The 22650-nt window shown below is 35.7% G+C and overlaps 1 protein-coding gene across 4 annotated transcripts in view; it reads left to right on the forward strand.

Moving 5' to 3' along the window:
• Positions 1-22650, forward strand: part of LOC138697918 (uncharacterized) — a 76231-nt gene that overhangs the window by 22607 nt on the left and 30974 nt on the right. For all 4 annotated transcript variants that reach the window (XM_069823517.1, XM_069823514.1, XM_069823515.1 and 1 more), the window contains exon 2: positions 13671-13797. In XM_069823517.1, coding sequence (XP_069679618.1) covers positions 13693-13797 — 105 coding nt within the window. In that variant the 5' untranslated portion in view covers positions 13671-13692. The remainder of the gene's footprint in view (positions 1-13670; positions 13798-22650) is intronic.

Consider the following 22650-nt stretch of genomic DNA (forward strand, 5'->3'; position numbering starts at 1 on the left):
TGCAAATGGGCTAAGTGGTAACAAATACGTAAAAAGTAAACATAAGCAAAAAAAATTAAGTAAAACTGTTTGTTATTGTAACTGCGATTCCATTTACTCCTGTATATAAAACTACTTGCAATAAATGGAACCCTACATATGGATTAAACTTACACAAAACAAAATGAAGTAATAAAATTGTGAGACGATGAAAGGGTAACTGAGAAATTCTGAACCTAATTCAAATAATTAAAACAATTCACATTTAAATCTGTGTGCAACAAATACTGTATAAGCAAATAAGTGAAAACTAATACATAAAAATCAAAGCTATCGATTTAATCGATTAATAGAACCGATTAACAGATTAATTTTAAAATTCGATTAAGCAATGAAATTGTGGTTTAATACATTCTTCGAACTGATTAAAAATTATCGTGTAGTGAAGAAAACATAACTGCCTTGTGAAGTCTGTACAGCAGAAAATCTGTGTATCATTTGATGCGGTAAATTCTTAAGCTGTGACTGATAGGTCATTAATCATGAGTGTAAGCTGAAGTGTGTATCTTCTTGCTCTAGAAAGCTAAAAGCAATAATACTGTAGGGGAGAGTCGGGTAGTATCGGACATCGGGTAATATCGGACAGTGAGTTTCTTTCATCTACCACCATATGGTAGTACCTGACTGACATGGTTACGTTTCTCTATGCGACATCACAGAAACGTAACCATGTCAATCAGCTACTATCATCGTGTGGTAGATGAAAGAAACTCACTGTCCGATATTACCCGATGTCCGATACTACCCAACTCCCCCCTAAGTCAATTACGTACAAATCTCTCCTTATACGATTTCTTCTTTGACTTTCACAAACTATGACAGGATGTATCATGCATTGCATTTTATTTAGAGATATATTGTCATTTGCCAACATAACCATCCGAAGATAGTTGGAAGTTTGCAATTGGAAGAGGGTTAGTGATCAAAGTAACGGTACTTTTTGGAATACCGGTACTTCTGTTTCGACACCTGCATCTTTGTCCATTAGTTGTTTATGAAACTGTCAAACCTCAGCTTTCTGTGGCTAAAGATTATTAGTTCACTTTCAGAGATTGTGCATTGTGCGTGATTGATGGATATTCAAAGACCAGTGTATTCTACAGTGTTTTTGTAAGAAATGCGAAAACCGTTCAGTTATAGTGGAAATAACAAATCACAGTCAACTTCAGCTTCTCATGTAGGAGACTTGTACATTTGTTTGCAACTATTACGCGAGGCAAAATGCCTCAAAATAATCTTAATTTAAGTCGAACGGCCTAAGTGAAGAATAAAGTAGTTGTTTTTAGTACCGCTAACTGAATTCAATGATTTGTCAATTTTCTATGTGAAATATTGTAGATCGTTTAGTTTCCCGTATTTTCTTTAAAAACAGTTGGCAACCCTAATTTTATATTAAGTACGAAAGTAATTTGAAATTGACTTTCGTTTATATGACGTCATTCCATTTTCGACCAATGAAGTGTAATAAAATTTTGAATTCCAACCAATCACAGTCATGCATCACGATAATTTGTGCAGCTCGATTTATCACTATCAATTTATCGCACGGTCGTTCTTTTGTTTAGTCAGTGTCGCCAACTGTTTCCACGTAAATCTATGAGCATGACTCCATTGTACTAAATAAAATGTGAAATCCTACTTCCACATCTAGTCTTCATCTTCTAATTCCATGTCCATTGTATCTAAAGAAAAATGACACTCTTCATAACAATTGTTCATTTAAGTATTGTATTATTCAGGTTATTTGTAATTATACTATAAAATGTTTAAAATAACTTATGATTTCAACAGATAATGAAAACGTATTTCTATTATAATAACAAGAGGAAAGCGCAGTACATATAATTAACGTTTTTAAACCTGTATTTCGCTTATCTCAATTGGCATTACTGAATAACATTCAATTTCTTTATTGCAGTGATCATTTTTCATCTATTTCGACTTCACAATGTCTCAATAGGTTAAGTATTCATAAATATACAATATATTAAAATTTTGTGAGCGAATTTAGGAATATATTATTTACATTTTTATTTTATTCACGAAATAGTCCTAATAAATGTCACTCGAGGTCTGAGATTACTATAGATAATTTACGGATTCTGGAATAAATGTCTCTTTTTAAGAACTAATTTAAGACATTTATTACATAATTTTCACTTAATCCAGCGTGATCACACTACTGGGTACTCGTTGAAGAACGTTTCAGAAACAAGACTCGCCTGACAAGAAACTTCCTTATATGTTATACTCACGCTTCTCCTTAAGTGCGGAATTAAGATTCCAGTGAAAACGCTCTTCTATTGTTGTCACGTTTCCATGATGGCTAGTTATTAAAGTTACACATTCTTATATGGTGCGATTACCTTTGTTAACTTCTTTCACTCCTTTGAATTTTATTATTCCCATAGCACAAGCTGGCGTCCTCGCATTCTGCTTTCTCTTTACAAGTTCATTGACTGCTACTACAGTACAATAATTCTGTTGTTTCACTCTCATTCTGTTTGCAGCAGTTCGAGTAGCTTTCCATATATAAAACTCTACCACTATGTGACAGAATGTTACCGTTGTGGTAGACATTATAGTGTCGTGCATTACAGGCGCTATATTCGCTTCAAATGTGTCAAGTATGGCGAAGTTCGCTCTACAGAAGGAGGCCTGCCATGTAACATAACTTTGAACTATATAGGTGAAACTCGGCTAATTCCGCAGTACGGGTAATTCCGTAGTAGTGCATATGTGATTTTACTGCGGCTTTACAATAGCGTGAACGTAAGTTTAGAGGGGCTGTCAACAGGAGGCATGTCCTCTGCAGTGCTACAAAAAAAAAACCAAGGATATTGGTCGACACCTCTGTCGGCAATACAGTGAAACATCGAAAGTTGGCTGTTTTTCGTGTTTTCCTACACAGTTGTGAAGAAAGTGAGCATTGTTACACATAAATTGTTTCTTTTATATTATTTTCATAATGTATTTAATAATTATTTACTACTGCGGAATTAGCGAAGCCCTATTTCGGATTTATTCACACTGTTGCGGAATTACCCGGGTTGTTCTTTTTCAACTGTAATGAATGTACAACCAAATATATCTGCATTTTAATAGATATCTTTATCCCATTTGGTAATGAAAGGTTTCGTCCATGTCTACATACCTTGATAATATTTTTCAATAAACATTTTGATAAAAATATGATAGATTTACTTCTTAATATGCGGAATTAGCCGAGTCTCCCCTACCTACTTTCAGGTTATTTTCAAAACCAAAAACTGAAATTTAATATCGCTGTCAATTTATTAAGTATGTTGCATTCACAATATGATTCAAATGTTTAATGAGCAGAACAAGATTATCAACAGTAATCTCACTAGAGGTTTTGATTTTATCGATAAATCTGCTAGTGGAACACGAGCAGATTTATCTAGAGAAAATCAAAACTCGAGTGGGATTTAATTGACTATTACACGATTAGAAGAAAGTATATAAAGATTAGAAGTAACATAGCGCTCCAATACAATAAAATATTAATTGACTTACGAAAATACAACTGTCTTCAAATGCATTATTGTACCATCTCAACATTACACTAGATGGCAGTAGTGTGTTATGATTAGCTGTTTTCTTGTTATCAGTTGTGCCAACTATGGAATCTTCATTGAACTCTGTGGACGGTTACTAGTCAAGAAGGCTTTGTTGATTCAGTTTCATTTTTATTAAAATATTTGCATTCCACTTCAATCATCCGGATCCCAGTAATCAACGTCACTTGACAGATGATTTTCAATAAATCTTAGTATTAAACAATCTATGGTACGTGACTATCCATAATATCATATAGCAGAAGCTATAACAAACATAACCTAAATAATATATACGAGTGTTAGGAAAGTTTTAATTAGGGATGATGAAATAAACAAGAAACGTTTTAATTAACGATGATGAAATAAAAAATAAACATGAATAATTTTGAAAGGAATAATTATTGAAAGTACAATTTTCAAATTTGAATGTTTTAGTGGTTGGTGGTTCAGTTGATGTTATATTGGACGTGTGCGTAAAATAAGTGAACTCGTACATGGTGTATCCCTTAACTTATTCAGGATTTCCGAATGGTGCTCTTCATTTATTTGTAAATAGGGTTTCAGGGAAGATGCATAGCTATGACCAGTGATCTTTATTAATTCTTGTTCTTGAATGCCAATGCGAGTCATATTTGAAAGTGCTGTGCATTGACTGGAGTGGTTTGTAATTTTCTGTTTTTTGACGTCCAGACCAGTGCAGTTTGAAATGTTTGCAAACAAAGAAACAAATGATAGGGTAATGATAGAAATAGACAAATGCTAGGGACGCGATAAAATTGAATAAATACTAGGGACGCGATAAAATTGTGCGATGAGCAGCCATGATTTGTTGAAAGAAGTCCTTTCGTACCGTTTTATTGGTCAAAAGTAGTGTGAAGTAGTAAAAGTGTAATAGTCAGTCTAAATTACACAAAACATTTTGGGAATCCGCCAAAATGAAATACTGTGTGAGCTTCAAGAGGTCCGTGGCACTCATGAGGTTGGAACAACCTGTTCTCACATCATCGACGTCAAATATATTTTCGAGAGTATGTAGTCACGCTTCGTATCTGTACCCGAAGCTATACAACATAAAACAAACCGAATGTTGATTTTTGTTTTATTTATTTTAAAGACATTTCCAGCGGCAGCGGTAAAATGATCCGGCGAAAGTTTGAACTGTGGGAACCGTTATCCCGTGTACTTGAACGACAAAACCGTGGGAAGCTCGCAGGCTTTCTTGTTTTTTTTTTTCATTGTCTTTTGTTCTAGGCAAATAAACGGGTACCTCGTCCTATTTATAGGAGAATTAAAAGTAGAATGGATTTAAGTTTATTAATAAATTGTAGCTTATGGCAACTGGCAGTTATTTTCTGTTATGTTCGCAGCAATAATTCTGGTTTGCAGTAAAGGACACTGATGAATGGAAGTATAACTAACTTTGTGAAATTTCTAATTAATACAGTAATTAATTAGTAATACCGGCATTAATGTTAATATCAATACATAATTCAGTTATGTTGCGTTGTGATTCCAATTCAACATCATATTCAGGCAAGTGTAATTAAATATATAACTTACTTACTTATTTGGTATGAAACATACACATGGCTAATGGACAGAAATATATTTAGTGTTCAACTTTTTATTAAAATGTCCAAGAAAGGAAATGTCATAGTGGCGACTTAGGATATTTACATACGGAATACTTAATAAATTTTACAGGAGAAAGAGTTCATCCAAAGGGCTGGATTTGGGAAGAGTACCTAAACGCTCATTGCATTTCCGCGTTGAATAGCAATACTTAAGCGTTGTCGCAAATAAGTAGTGCAACGACGATAAAAAAAATTGGCCGATTTGAGATACCAAAATTTTAGCGTCATGATTCCAAGGGCCGAAGGTCTCCACAGCAAAGGGGACAAAGATATAATTGTATTTGAAGTAGGGTAATACATTTCAAAGTATTCTGTTTTCGGAATTCGCACTAATCATTTCACGTGATAAAAAAAATTCATTTTTAGGTTAAATCTTGTGAATCGTAAACTGTTTAGTCAAAGCAATGAATTTCATGTTGTCAGACAAAATACGTTTTAATATTAGATCATACTAATCTACTAAATACCAACATAATGTGCGAGAGGTCCAGGAAGAAAATATACTCTTTCCCAAATTACTGAACCATTTAGAAAACACCTCCCCAACATAAAGATGAGATATGTTAAATAAGTAAATAAGCAATACATTATTATTATTATTATTATTATTATTATTATTATTATTTCAGTACATGGCATTATGACTTTACCCTCTTTGGTGGTATCTGATATTATTAGCTGTTTAGGAACTACTCTTACGTGATCCTCCCTATAGCTACCACATAAGCGAGGACGAAGTACGACAGAATAGCAACAGAGTAGAGTTGTCGAAAAGGACAGGGAGGGGCGTAGGGACGTCTCATTGGTCGCAAAAGAAGGGATCCGAACCCCGCGCTGTGCGAATGACATTCGAGTAGACTCGACATATTACCTGATTAGGTTTTTCTGACAACCATAAGACAAATGTCAGGTAATATGGTGAATTCCCGCTCTCATCTCGCCACAATACCACTTCGCTATCACTAATTCCACCAACGGTGGAAGAACGAAGCAGAGGGTGAGAGATGAGTTAAGGTATAGCCCGACCCTACAACTGCGAACTGTGTTTAGCGATGGCTGTCCTCTCTTCTTTTACCGGACTAGGACATGTGCTTCTTACGATTTTATCTTCAAAGTTAACGAAGTCCCTTTATTAGGACGACAAATCCCTTAAAGAGACAAGTGCCTAATAATTGACATTCCAAATGAAAGAACAGTCCAAGCCTAGAAAACCAAATTTTACAGGATAAGATTTTATTTGAATTATTCATTTCTGGGTTACATTTCATTAACAAGTTTTAGGTTATAATTTTACATAGTCAAACTGCATATAGCATCAAGTTTTAATGTTTGTTTGCTTGTATACAGAATAATTAAGGCTTATTTAAAAGATTAATTTGACGAGTTGTTTAATTTAGCTCTTTGCTATACTGAATTATACTTTCCTTCATTATAAATATACTAAATTAACAAATAATTATAAACAAACAAAATGTCTGCACAAAATAAATAATGTTTTAGACAAAAATAGTAAATTACACTACAACTAAATGTCAATTAATAAGGAAATTCATAAACACCATAAAAATGTTCTAGTAAACCTAGTAGTTTCTGTCTTTCGTTGGTGGAAAAATTTTTCCACTTTTCAAGATGTCAAGATCTCTGCTCTTTTCAACCAAAATTTTGGTATCCGACTTGCCACATTCTCCACAAACAAAAGATTTTGAACGGGCAAAAATATAGTTAAAATTATTGTAGGGGAAAAGAAATTCAAAGCTGCATGCTGCTCTTTACTCAAACCTTCTGTTTTGGCTTTTTTTCATTTGTTAACACATGCATTGTTTAAATCATTACTGTTTATGTGTACTGGTATAGTAATTCATGTAATAAAGGATTCTCAAGATATTCGTTTTATGGGTAATTTGTCCTTTCAGATACCTTTGACTTACTTCCTGTATGCTTCTTGGCGGATGTTGTTGAATATAGTTTTGCTCCTTGAAACAGTTTTCCATTATCTTACGCGTATTTGGCTCCATTCTGCAGGCTTAGCATTTTCTTTCAAACGAATTTCACTATCAGATTCATTCGAAATTTCGTTCAGCTGGAGATCGTCCTTCATTTTCCATATTTGTCAACCTAGTGACTTTGCAGCAGCACACGATCACAAGTTGGCACTGCCTATAACAAAACAATGACCGAAGTGATCGACTTGGGATACTATTACATGGGAATGAAGGAAGAAGACGTCATATACATCCGGGTGGCTAACGAAAAAAGACAGGCTTCGGCACGAATCGGAGAGACATGATTATCATGGTCCAGTCATGGCCATCTAGACAATCGTCTAATATAAAGACATGTTCAAAGTTCTAAAAAAACAAAGGAATTGCTATATTAAAATCACGTTAAAAGTGCATTTATACTATATTTTTATTGGGTTATTTTACGACGCTGTATCAACATCTAGGTTATTTAGCGTCTGAATGATATGAAGGTGATAATGCCGGTGAAATGAGTCCGGGGTCCAGCACCGAAAGTTACCCAGCATTTGCTCGTATTGGGTTGAGGGAAACCCCCGGAATAAACCTCAACCAGGTAACTTGCCCCGACCGGGATTCGAACCCGGGCCACCTGGTTTCGCGGCCAGACGCGCTGACCGTTACTCCACAGGTGTGGACTTTATACTTTACATAAACACAGTCTAGTATATGCAGTCACGAAGCTCAATACGTAGTAAATATGCATCCATAGATAGTTACTAACCACTAGGATCGCTGCTATCGCCTCATTACAGACAATGCTAAATAGTACCGGCACAGTCTATTGTTCGTAGTAACCTCACAACTCAAGCTTCGTGACTGTATATACTATAGGCACCGTGCAAGCTCCTCTGATGGCGACTGTTGTTACTAACTGCAGGACAGCAGCGATAGAGTTATGCTTGAAGCGTATGAATGTACTTTAACGTCTCAGGTTAAATGATTAGAAATATGGATAATCCTAAAAAGCGGAAAGGTAACACAAATTACTGTGTTCTTGGGTGCAGTAATTCTTATAGGAATATTCATTTCCAAAACAGAAAACTGAAGCGGAACGACGTTAATTGTGGATCCAAGCGCAGACGAAACTAAGTAGGCTACACTGCTTGTAAATAATCATAGTATTATTATATTTCAATGTAAAAAATAGAATGTATATGTTATATTATGTTTATAAATAATCATTAAGTTAACAACGACGGGAATTTGTAATTTCAATTCCAATGCTGTATATGCTATTATATTTAAAAGTAAAAAAAAAAACCATAGTACATAATTGCCGAGTTCTTTACACACACACACATATATATATATATATATATAATGTATATTAGAAAGAATAATATATATTTATTTTTAAACGTATTCATATCGATATTTAATTCTTGACTTCAAGTGCTAATGGTTCACCTTGGGAACCAACACTCGCAATAAGAATTTGCGGTATTCATTTTATTGGGACAGAGAGCAGGACACTCCCAAAACTAACATACTGTTCCCAGTATTTTTCCAAAAGATTAAAGAAAAAGGTTGCCTCATCTCAACTAGTTTAGAAAAGGTATGAAAGAGACGCAAAAAGGAGAAGAAAAGATGAAAATTTAAGTATTATGGAAGGTGAATGCTCAACAAGTGTTATTTCGAAAAATGAAATACCCAGCCATACAGGCAGAAGTAAATGAAGCCACTCTGAGTGATTTTGGTTTTTCTTTCACAATTGAATTGTGAGAATTGTCTACTCAAGTGTCTATTCCATTACGTCCCGAACTGAAGTCACATAAGAAATGTTATGGCAAGAGTTCAGGAACAGATGATATGTTTAATGAAATGCAAAGTTTGCAAGATTATTCTTCAAAAAGAGATGAGACAGAACTACCAGACTTAGTGGGAGTGACATTTTGTTAAAATTGCTGCCAATTGAAACACAATCATACAGTAAGATTTGTGAAGAAAATCGTCTACTCATATTTTCAAATTAAATTGAAAACTGAATTATCGTATTCTGCTATGAGGGTGATGTTCGGAGTTCATCGGACAACTATAATTATGATGTATTTTTACCACCACTTTATTGCTGTTGGTTACTGTAGTTTTGTGTTTTGGCCTAGCAGAAAAAGTATTCAGGAAACAATGCCCGCAATATTGCAAAGAAAGTACACTACTCAAAATGCAGAGTGACAACTGATTGTACTGAAGTTAAAGTGAAACGCCACGTAACGTGGATCAAATGGTGGCCTTCAAATCTAAATACTACGGTGGCAGATCGAGTGACTCATTCATAACAGCTGATTGCGGATTATTTACTCTATTAGAAGGTGGTGATGAAGTCAGGTTTTCCCGGAATAAAAACAAACCTCTCCGATAAAGGGATCATTGTTGTTGCTTTACCGTATCTGCATGATAACAGATTAACAGCTGAAGAAGTAGAAACTACTCGTTAAATAAAACATAACATAAAAAAGACTACTTCTAGAATTAAATCACATTAAAATACGTAATTTATAGAGACACTATACACATATAAATATTACACACGTCATGACATCAAATGTAAGTATATCAATGTTTTCGTAATATGACTATTCCGCCTCATTCAGTGGTCTGAAATCTGATTTAAATGCCAAACAACTACACTGATATTTCAGGAACTCTGTAGTTACATTTTTACACTCCTCTAAAAGTACTGAACTTTCCACTGCGTCTATTAAATACGTAAAAACTGGAGAATACTGGGTTTGCAGTGAAAGACCTGTCCTTGGTCAGAACACTATGAATGAACGAACCTATTCTTATTAATATTACAACTTTTTATCGGCAGAAAGCCGCATGTAATTTCTATATCACACATAATTAGTGAATCAATGCTAGCCTGTAGTTAATTAGGAATTGAGACACTGCGCGGCGCCACCAGTACGATTTCCAGACCCTTGCACGGTGCCTATACTGTGATATAAACTTGTTCAATGTTGGCCTTGTTATGACTAAGAATGTGACGTCGCGACGTAGCCTGTCTTTCTCGTTAGCCAAGCATGTATAAAGACATGGACTTGGGCTAGGCCTATTTCTTGTCGGTGGAAGGTCATTCTGCCCTACCAGAGCTAACGTCTGAAGAAATCTCAAGTTCGCAAAAGAGGCGACTTGGGCTGTTCTTTTATTCTGGACCTCAATTTTCTGAATCCTTGCAAGGATACAAGAATACACATTCCATTCCTAATCTTTCTTCAGTAAAAAGTACAGAGCTCTTTGAAGACCGAGGCCTATTCTGTCTGAGATCAATATGGTGTTGCATGTAACAGTCTAGATTCAATTTCAGTAACATCATGTTCAAATTAAGATAATTTCTTTCTCTTTTTATATCATCGTCAACAACTGTTTGCGTTTAATCATACGCGTTCGGGTTACACACTAATTCCTCGGTCTATCACGTATTATGATCGCCATGCTTTTTCTTTCCTTTCTTGCATGACGTATCACTTGTTTAAAATTCAATTCATGTGGCATTATTTTTAAGACTCAGATTTCTTGAAGCCCGGCCGGGTGACTACGCTAGCGCGCTTCCTTTGGGCGGTGCTGTCAGAAGATTCGTGAGTTCGAATCCCGCCTCGAACATGAATGGATATATCTTGTTAATGTTCTGCCATGTGTGTGTGTTTCAGTGGAGGCTCCTATGCTCTTTAACCAAGGATAAGGGAGATCCACAAATGTGTCGATGTCTAGTGTGTGTGTGTCCACAGAATCGTCCCCTTTCCTACAGGCATTGCCATATAAGACCTATAAGGGCCCATTTACAATGAGAAGTAAACGCAACGCGAACACAAAACCCTGTGATCATGTTAATTAATGGATCCATTTACAATGATTTGCATAAACAAAAACATTAGCAATAACAGGAGCTAACGCGAAAGGTTGCAAACTCAGAGCTTTCATGATCACGTATTATGATCTCTAATGATTTTTCTTTCCTTTGGTGCATGACATAATCGCATTGAAGTATCACTTGTGAATGGACCCTAATAGGAGAGGTTAAGCGACCAATAAAGAAATGAATTCCTTGGATAATTCAAGACCGATTGAAATCAACTTAACTGTTGTATGCTCAAAGCTGAAAAATTATGAACATAAGTGTATAAGAAAAGTTAGAAATTTTGCGGTTCGAAGCATTTTACGTTCTCCGTCCCCCCTGAGAATTCTGTAGCCTCCTCAGATTAATGCCATTTGTATGCAAGTCACGGTACCACATCCTGCTGCATCCTCAGTTCAAAGATGATATATGAAGTTGAATTTTTAATGAAGCGAAATGAGTCCGAAAGGCAACGATGAAAGTTACCCAGCAATTCTGCTTCAATTGGTTGAAGGAGGAAACATCGGTTAAAACCCCAAGCAGGACGTGAACCCGGTCCCATTCGTTTCACAGCCAGACATGCTGTTACTTCATAGCGACTTGCCGAATAACGACTTAGAGCTTATACGATATTTTGCTCTATAAGTCAGGTTTTTTGTGTTTTATATAAATATATCGAGATTAAAGTTTAATACTATGTTATAATTATTGTGATGTACCGAACTACATATGATATTTCCGTGCAGGAATTCTGTGTTATAAAAGGATGGGTGGAGCGGATAAAAATTCATCGACAGCATCCGACTCTATTACACAGTTCAGGTCTGCTGTTTAGTGGACATTCGAAAACAAAACAAAACTAGGCTCTTGGAGATCAGAAGAATTTGGTAGCCAGCACTTCATTAAAAAACAAGAACATGTGTTTTATCAGAAAAAAAGGATAACTTTTCATTTGAATCATTTAAAATGTTTACAGTCATTCACCATAATGTGTAGGGACTCCTAAAGCATGCACTAATAATTTGTTTTATTGTAAGTTTATTCTGATATTTATTTGTTAATTCCAACGTTTATACCTTATTTTATTTCAAGGAGTGCAGTTCGGTGGCTCCTTTGAACACCGAACTGAACTCCTTGAAATAAAATAAGGTATAATCAAATCTAAAGTATCTTAATGTGTTTTACATATTATAAAAATTAGGGGTAAACAAATTCCGAGCAGCATGTAACCATGGCGACTAAAAATTATTATGTGGTGCCTGAATAATTTATTTAATTTTTAGTTGGTTATTTAACGACGGTATATCAATTACTCCCCCAATTTGAAATTTCAATGACACCCCTATATCTTCATACTAAAACATGAAAGAGCATTGAATTGTTTATACACCTCATTCATTTGCTTTCGCATGTTTTGTTTTCTATCGTCGCCTGGCAACCTCGATTTTTGTTATTATCGATTAGAGCTGAAGAGAAATAAGCTACAAAAATTTATTGAGCATTTCATGTAATAGTTGTGTTAGTGTATTAAATTATTTTAAAATGGTGTATACTCTTCAAGAGAGAACAAAAATCATCCTTATTGATTAAATTTAGGAAATTACACAAAATAAGCTGTGTTTTCATCTTACAATCTACTGATAATAACAAAAATACACGTTGCCAGGCGACGATCGAAAACAAAAGATGTGAAAACGAATGAGGTGTATAAACAATTTAATACTCTTTCATATTTAAGTATAAAAATGTAGGGGTGCCATTTGAAATTTCAAAGTGGGGGTGGCTGGAGGATGGGAGGTGAAATCTAAAATGCAGTTAAGCCTGGTTTCAATATCTAAATTGACGGGTTTTTTGTTTAAATTTAATTCAATTTAAATAATTGGTTCTTTAGACTGAGGAGTTTTGAAATGAGCCGTTCAGAGCAGAAGTGGTGAAGTCAAAAAATGGGTAATGAGGGTTCAAATAAACATTCTGTAAAATACAGCGCAAAGTAGCAATTAATGCTCAATTTATTTAAACTATTAGTAGTCAGTGGATAGCAAGAAGGACATATTAATTACTACTTTGCACTGTATTTTACAGAATTTTTACTTTAAACCTCATTTCCCATTTTTGACTTACACCACTTTTACTCTGAACGCCTCAAATGAAAGCCCTGTATAAGTTATGTTGGGCAAGCCTGTGATCCAGGCAACACAGCAGTTTTCTTTAGATACTCCGGTTCGCCTGCGACATTCCGACAATTTTCCATCATCACCACCACCACCACCACCACCACCCACCATCATTCATTACGAGTGTAGACCCACCGCCTGTAGTACACTCTAGATAGTCTCTGTCGAACTAGATGGTCTATGCTTTTCGGCACTAGCGATATCTATAAGCCATGCTCGTAGAATCGGGGCAAATAATGGTAAGTTAAGGGTCCTGCCATTGCACAAATAAAAAAGCTTTTAGCATTATCTACAAATAAACTGATATTTAAAATCAATGTTGACTCTTTTCAATAATCTTACAAAGCTAATTTTTTAAACCTCTTCTTCGTGCTTTATGTTCATAGTTCCCATGGTGACTCTTGAGCCATGTCGTACAAGATCGGGTGTCTGCCCGTGCTGGACAGCTTTCATTGCTGCTGCTTCTCCTGCGCCCTTAAGACGTCCACCCTCGTCATAGGGTGTCTCACGCTGGTGAGTTTATTATTATTAGTATTATTATTATTATTATTATTATTATTATTATTATTATTATTATTACCAATTTTTCTGTATATCGTAATTAGGAGAAATTCGCGATAAACAGAAAAACTAGCAGTAAGAACCTAAAGTAGATCAGCCTTGTCAGACATCAGTGCACGTCTAGGAAATCGCGAGCACTGCAATGCTACCGCAGGTACCTGATCTGACGTAGGAGAGGACAACGCCCAGCCCGAAGGGGATTGAAGGGTTGTACAGTACATAACGTGAATATCACTACTGTCCAAATTTCACGAGGGGATCCCTGCGAGGGAAGTATGATCCTTGCGGAGTAAAAGGAGGGAGTAAGCCAGTAACTCAGCGTCCTTTGAAGGAGCAGATGGATGGGGGTGATGTCATTGGCCGGCTGGGACAAACAAGGTTCAATCAATGGCTGGCTGGTTCAGTGTCGGGGATAGGTTATAAGAGTGGGGAGGGGGGGGAACTCGTGATCGTCTCGTGAAATGCAGACAGTATAAACTACGTACAAATAACTGCATAATGCTTGAACTAAGAACATTAATATTTATATTTCCATGTAACTCGTAATATTTTCTGAAAAAAAAAGTAGCCTATATACCAACAACAAAGGAAACAGTTTTTGATTTTCGTGCAATAGTTAGGCCTATAGAAGTAAATCGTTGTAACTTCCCTTCTGAACAATAAAACGTTATAATGAAATTGATGATAACATAAACTGACCTTTCTATAGTCATTACACAACTTATTTTAAATTAAGACGTTAATTCTTATAAACTACCGTACTATTACTTAAAACAGCAAATTTATTTAGAGCACAAATCAAAAATATTTTTCACCTTAGAGGTTTCCGGCTATAAATTAAATTTTTAGCTACAAATGAAATACATTTAAATTGATATTGCCTTAGTAGGGCGCTGTTTTTTGTAACAATGATGTAGGCCTAATTGTTGAATTTGAAAAGTAGGCAGAAGAGCAAATAGCTACAGGTCAATATGCGCGTCATCAGATAAAAGAAAATACTTTTAGCAAGTCTCATTATTGTCTTGAGATGATTATGTGTCGAACGGGAAGTCTGTTTAGTTTTATTGAGATTCATTCTGGAAGAAAACTATTCACATATGTATGTGCTTCCAAATATTGAAATGACCTTTGTAGGAAAGTTACGTAACTGAGGGAAGCGGGGGCGATTAAGCGATTGGTAAAAGGTAACAATATCCTTCTCCTTGTATTGTTGTTTCAGTTTTCTGTCACGCACGAGACGAATGAGTTCTAATTGCATATTTGGTGGGACATTGGTTTAAACCCTGAAAGACATGTGTACTCACCCCTGCTACACAAGATCCTTACAGTCGTAGGAGGAGAAGCGACGTGTATACAACTCATGCATTTTGTCAAGACACTCGCGATGTGCAGTACGAGAACAACGTTTCTGTAGAGAAGACAGGATTAGAAGGTAATGTTGGGCGTGTGTCTACAGAGTTGAAGGCAAAGAGTAACCCATTCCCCTATAATTCGTAAGTAGACTCATCCGATCTCGTGCGCAGCTCTGTAGAAAGAATGGGGGAGTGTCTTGACAAAATGCATGAGCTGTAGCTATGAGCAAGAACTGACTATAGTGAGCAAATTCCTTCAGCAAGTACTCACTTACATGGCTAGTAGACTAATAGCTAGGCGATTTAAAATCTTAATTCTATAAATTTCCTTTATTAGGAAATCTGTGTCTGTTTTCTGAATTAAGCCACTTCACTTAATTTGGATTTTATATAAATATTGTGACTACGAAAAAGACTTGTAAATTGGATTTTATAAATATACAGTATTTGTGCGGTACTATAAAACGCACATTAAAACATGAATAAATATTCCATTAAAATTTAATGATGTTATGGAGATGCCAATCTTCCTATATCAGTGCTAAGCTGGATTGTTCAATAGAATATGAAGAAGGTACTGTTAGGCCTAAGCCTCGATTTATTTATAGCTTTGACCGCTGTCGTGGCATCTACCAATTACAATTGATCAACATCCTTTTATTTACAACAAAAAATATTAGCTCTCAATGCTAGTTTCGGCATATTTGTATCGGACAATTAGGAAGACGCATTCGAAGGTCGTGAAGATGGTCTTGTTTAAGTACTTCAAAACTAACAGCTGTTTGTAAATTATAACTCATGAAGACATAAAACAAGGTTTCGTAACGGAAATAAATGCAGACTGAAATTTATCGACATGAGTTTCAAACATGATAGAATAATTTATAAGTAAACAGGATGCTGTAAAATTAAATAATAGTAATTAATAGTTTTTCATAGATGAGCAACAGTGATTTTAAAACAATACAAATGTTATATTTTGTTGTTTCTGATTATTGTAAACTTTGTTAGATTTTACTTTTAACAGACACTAGAAGAGAATTTATGAATTAAAATTGAAATGAAGATGTGATCTAGGATAAATGGACCCTTTATGGGACATGAGATGATTTCGGACAAGTAGTAAGTTAAAAAAAAAATAAGTATTCAGATATAGAAAAATCCTCATCAACTTCTCGCATGAAAATACCTAACTAAGCTTTGTATTTCTACCAGTGTTTTCGTCCAATGCGAGTAAATAAGCTACAGACTGATTAATTGTTTTGTTTCGATTTGTTTTAATTAATTTTGCAGTCTTGCCTATTCTCCCGTGAATTGTTTTGGAAACAAATTTATGGAAATTCTGGAGGGCGACCACTTCATGATTTTCGAACTTTTTTTTCACAAACGATGATTATATGCTGGATTTTCGAAAGATATTAGTATATATAGTAGTACATATATTTATTTAACCTGGTAGAGATAAGACCATCAGGCCTTCTCTTCCCCTCTACCAGGGGATTACAACTACAATATTAAGAATACAATAATTAGAATTAGTATTAAATTTAAAATTACAATAAAAGTCAAAGTACTAAAAGATTACCTAATTAATAAAAGATAGATGATTTATTATAGAAGTTAAGGGGACACTCAACTATATTTTAGAACTTTTTTCCTATTTGACCAATCTTTTTCAAATTTGGAGAAAAGGTTTAATATACACATGGAAAGTAACATACAAAATATCAGCTCATTATATCCAATACTTTTCAAAATAAACAATATTTCAATTTTTAATCAATCATTAATTGAAATCTCACTTTTAATTATCATTTTTTATTTTTTGGCTTTGTGCATTTGACTGTGACTTCTCAATTAATAGGGGAAGAATTCTGCATATTGATTTAGTTCTGTCACGTAAATTCGTGTAGAAATTTAATTTTTCATTTCTATGACACTTTTTCTGCAATTTTTAAGTTGAGTGTCCCCTTAAGAAAAAAGAAACATTTTTTTTCTGACGTACAAATTAAACATAGGATAATAAAATTATACAGTGATTAAATTACAGGATAATTAAATATTTTATGCTAGAATAAGATAATTATTTACAAGAGGTCATTTCTGAACGAGCCTCAGTTTCTGACCAAGTGCGTAGTAAGTTTGCGTTTGAATTCAATTTTACTTCGATAATAGAAACAATTTAGGAAACTTATAATTTCGACTGCAACCTAACATAACCGATCACAATCTAAACTAACCTAATCTAACCTTAATTAATTCAAGCAAAACTAAGCTAAACTGAACTAACCTACCTGATAATGTTATGTTAGCTTACATTAGGTCAGGTTAGGATAGATTTGCTTAGTTTAGCTCAGTTTAGCTTAGTTTTGTTTGGGTTTGTCAAGGCTAGGTAGGTTAGTTTAGGTTGTGATAGATTATGTTAGGTTACAGTCGAAATTATGTGTTTCCGGAATTTTTTTATATTATCTTTCAAAAATCCAGCATATAATCATCATTTGTTGGGGGGGGGGGGAGAAGAGTTCGAAAATCGTGGAGTGGTTGTCCTCCAGAACTACCGAATTAATTTCATTTAAATTTATTTTCTGGACAGAGTATTTTCAGTGACATCTTTTATGCAAGATTTTACAAATTCTCCACTGTAAAAAGCTACACTGATTTTCTAATCTCGCGGAAGCTGTTTTCGATTAAGAGGCTGGATATTTGTGTATTTTTTTGTTTGTATATTATTCTTTTAAATTTCTTAAAACATTAGCATATATTTGAACTAGAATAATAATAAAAAAATATACAGTATAATCATAGTGGAAACGCATTACAATTTTGACACATTTAGTTATAGAGCTACATGTAACCAGCAGTTTCATAATTATCTTCATCATTAATTAATTTAGAACACGTCTAACTTACCTGGTAATTGCATGATGGTCTTTCTGATAGGACAAGTAGTATCGTCGCATGTTGCATTGTATGCCTTAAGAACCTCAGAAAAAATTGAACTTCCAACATTCTCCCCAACACAAAAGGAATAATCACTTCCTAGTCATCGTTAAATCTACGTTTTCCAAGACTATTTTCATACTTGGAAGACATTGCGAAACGTTTGAACTCTCCGAATAACACACAGACAAAGCCAGTCCACTGCTACTCTCGCCCTTCACGTAACAACATTGAACTCGGTAGGTCTACAGATAGGGGTGGGTGGGGTAGAGTGCGCTTAGTATATGACATCTTGGGTCCAGTTGCGTAACTTCAGAAACGTACTCGCGATTAGTGTTTTGGAGACAAATGTATTAGTGCCCTGTACAAGAAAGGAAATAACAGAGATTCAGTAAATTACAGATAAATTAGTGTAATGCCATCTTAGAACAGAAACCTTAGTAATATAATTAAGATCCGATGGAGGAATCAATTCAAACTAAAATATATCAGAACCAAGCTGGCTATAGAAGAGATAGATCCTATTTAGATGCTTATTGTACAGACCTGCAGAACTGTAGCTCCTCAGTGCGACTCCCTTCGTACCTTCTTCACATAAATATACATGAACAATTTAACTTATAATTTATTATTGATAATGATTCACGTGAGTAGCAGTTATAAATAGGTATATGCAACTCATTAGCAATAGGAATAAAATAAATGAAAACATGAACGAGATATAGCTTATAATTTTATTACTATTCAGTATTGACAAAAAAAAAAAAGAAATTTTATAAATTGATAATAAATTGTAGGGCCAAAACAAGGAAAAAGTTTTGATATTTTTTTCGATCTAGAGATATGAAATACCAAATTTATTCTATATATATATATATTTGGAGGGATATAAGCTGGAATTAGTTTGAATATTTTAAAGGATTCGGTATTATTTTTGTTCAAAATTTTCCGAGAATTATCATCGAGTATGTCGTTTTTCTGTCATTGAAAGTATGGAAACAAAAAATTCATCTCAATGATCTAAGTAGTTGGTATCTGGAATGGACAAGGTATTTTGAATACCTTATAATATAAGAACCAAAGGAATTTATTCTGTATCAACTCGATAGAATGAACGTTGTTTTTGCAACGAGGATTCCAAATTATTGTAGCACATTCCACTTGCTTCTAACCAGGTGTAGGCGTAACCTAAAAACAGGTGGTTGCTTGAATAATTTCGAATTGCAAATCCAAGTGATTTGTAAGCAGAATTAGTAATTGTTAAAATATGGGCTTTGAAAGTTAAATTAATCTTAAATTCGATACCTAAATTAATTAGATATTAGTTTAAACAATCGCACACTATTCGTAATAATATCTGCTTGAAATTTGCTACTTGCTACAAGTTAACATTCACACGAGGAAAGTGGTGGAGTCAAGTTGATCACGTGATGGGGAAGTGGACACAAAAGTTGACGAGTCGTCAACTCAAATTCTGCTTGACCGTCAAGTCACAACTTGACTGTCTCGACCATATCACACGGGGAAAGTCGAAGGAAAGTCGACTTGTTCAAGCACTTGAATCCTGTAAATTATCCCCGTGTGAACTGGCCTTAAGCCAAGACCGCCGGAAGAAATGCCGGGAGTTGTTAGTCTGCACATTGAAAAGTACACTGTCCTTTCGCAATGCGAATAGAAATCGAGTAACCTCGCTCATGTAGCCTAACAGGATAATGTGTCAAAGCTAAGCCAAGGAATCCATGTCGAAGATTTTTTTTTAATTTTTTTAGTTGGTTATTTAACGACGCTGTATCAACTACTAGGTTATTTAGCGTCGATGAGATTGGTGATAGCGAGATGATATTTGGCGAGATGAGGCCGAGGATTCGCCATAGATTACCTTGCCCCATGTCGAAGATTTGTTTGGAAAAATACCAAAATGTTATGGAGAAGGGGATATAGTCCGCGACCCATTTCTTTTAGGGTTGATCCCGACATTTGTCTTAGCGTCTTAGGAAAACCACGGAAAACCCTTAGGCAGTATTGGTTTCGCAGTTACCCATTAGCCCTTGGATCCGAGGTTCGCCGCCAAGGGCGATGCATTTTAAAGGGTGATTACCTTGGTGTGGCTTCCTCTGGGAACAAAGTAAAACAAGCAGGCTCGTGTCGTACATTTACGGCATTTAAAGAACTTGTCCCTGATATAGGACTCCAGAGTAAGTTGTCCGCCATTCCTCGCTCAATCTGAATTTCGACGCTGCATAATTTCTGCAGTGGAGTGCGTCGTAAATAAAATACTCCTGCTTATTATTTTGATCTCTAACGTCTATATTCGACCTACATTAATATACGAAATTGAAGGATTTCGTGAGAAGGAAATTACACTGACACCATTCGGCTTCAGTTCCCATGGAAATGTTTACATTATATCCGATAATTTTTTTTATTTTAATTGGTTATTTAACGACGCTGTATCAAGTACGAGGTTATTTGGGGTCGATGAGATTGGTAATAGCGAGATGATATTTGGCGAAATGAGACCGAGGATTCGCCATAGATTACCAGACATTTGCCTTATAGTTGGGGAAAGCCTCGGAAAAAACCGAACCAGGTAATCAGCCTAAGCGGGAATCGAACCCGCGCCCGAGGTCAACTCCGGATCTGCAGACAAGCGCCTTAGCCGACTGAGCTACGACGGTGACTATATATATCCGATAGATTCAACAATGTGAAGATGACTCCGCATTGTACACGCTGTCAAAATTATGTAAACACTTTATGGAAAAGAAATGTTTTATTTATTCTTTTATCTCAAGTATATGTCATGGTTGACAGTTTAATGTTAGAAGAAAGAAGATTGGTAGCAAGCTTGATGGAAGTGTTTAGATCTCCAACCAGAGTCAGTAGAAAGTCTGAAGATCGATTTTAACAAGACTCACCAAAGGTAAATGTCTACTGTCAATTCGAAATAAAATTCAATTCAAACGCAAACTTACTAGGCACTTGGTCAGTAATTGAGACTCGTTCAGACATGGTTTCTTGTAAATAGTTCTTTTAATCTACCACAAAATATCTCAATATCCGGTAATTTCATCACTATAGAATTTTGTTATTGTAGGTTTAATTTGTAATTTAGTAAATACAAAAATATTCTTTGTTCTTAACTTCTATGATAAAATGTCTAGCTTTCATTAATCAGGTATTCTTGTCGTACTTTAATTTTTATTGTAATTGTAATTGTAAATTTAATATTAATTGTAATCTTATTGTTCATGTTATAGTTGTAATCCCCTGGTAGAGGGGCAGAGAAGGCCTGACGGCCTTATCTCTACCAGGTTAAATAAATAAATCTAATCTAATCTAATCTTTTGATGTAAATGGATCTTTCTTCTTTGACACGCCAACAATGAATTCCGAAAGATATTTTACACACGTTGCAGTCATATAGTCCCCCTTGGACCTACTCTCGCACATAGGCCGCTTGGGTGGGTTCCCTACTATAGCCTACACTACAGAATCTCTTTTACCTTTCCACGTAGATATCATCACGATCCCTCAACTTCAGTTCACGATCTACCATGAGACCCAAGATAGAGCCCACGGTACATTAACGTACCCATGGAATGGAATGGAATGGAATGGAATTTAAGTGAGGAGAGCACGGATGACCCAGCACTGCGACCTGTTGAGATCAATTACGCTAACCCTCGATATGGAATGAGTTGCGTGCCATACATCCCCTACGCGCACCAACCCAACCACATGACTCACAGCGACCGGTTCCTACAGGCAACAGAAATCCATATACCATTCCTGCTTCGGCAATTTCTCTCAGTGTCCCCCTGTCGGTCCGAGGCGACTCCTCCCCCGAGTAGGTCCGCCTCGGGTGTTCGTTGCAGAATCCATCCAACGTCGCTTAGAGCGTATTCCGAATCTCAGCGCTGAGCAATCTGATGGCATCACGGTGTTCCGAATTTCACCGATGGCGACACTGATGCTCCACCGGTATCGCATCGGTGCCAGCAGCTTGCAGAGGTGGTGGCAGTCTCCATCAGCCTCCATCAATGAATCTGATTGGTTCTTGTATAGGGCGGGAATTAGCAGACGAATGACATCGTGCACTGTTGTGTCATGGCGGTGTGTTCTGCTTTAGTTCTGCTGTATTGTTTGTAATGAGCACAACGTAAAAACAATATGTTAATGACTTATGAGCAAACATGTCAACAGACTAGTTATTACTACCGGTTCAATAAATAAATTGTTTACACTCTCTTTTCTTTGAACGAGATGGCAGTATGGAAATTTCGCAAAATTTTGCTAGCGTAGCACAGACAACAACTTATACAGTCGCCATGACGGCCATCGATCCTTCCAGCAGTTTTGTTCCTATTTCGCTGCAGCGTGACGTCATTGTTGTCCACCGGTCCGGTGAGATTCGGAATACGCTGTTAGCTACATTCCACGTAGGCCGGTCGAGATAGCCAGTAGTCCCGGGAGGCCGCCTGTAGAGTGATCTGAAAAACCAGAAACGGGA

This window comes from Periplaneta americana, chromosome 4 (assembly GCF_040183065.1).
Source record: "Periplaneta americana isolate PAMFEO1 chromosome 4, P.americana_PAMFEO1_priV1, whole genome shotgun sequence".
In the NCBI taxonomy this organism is placed as follows: domain Eukaryota; kingdom Metazoa; phylum Arthropoda; class Insecta; order Blattodea; family Blattidae; genus Periplaneta; species Periplaneta americana.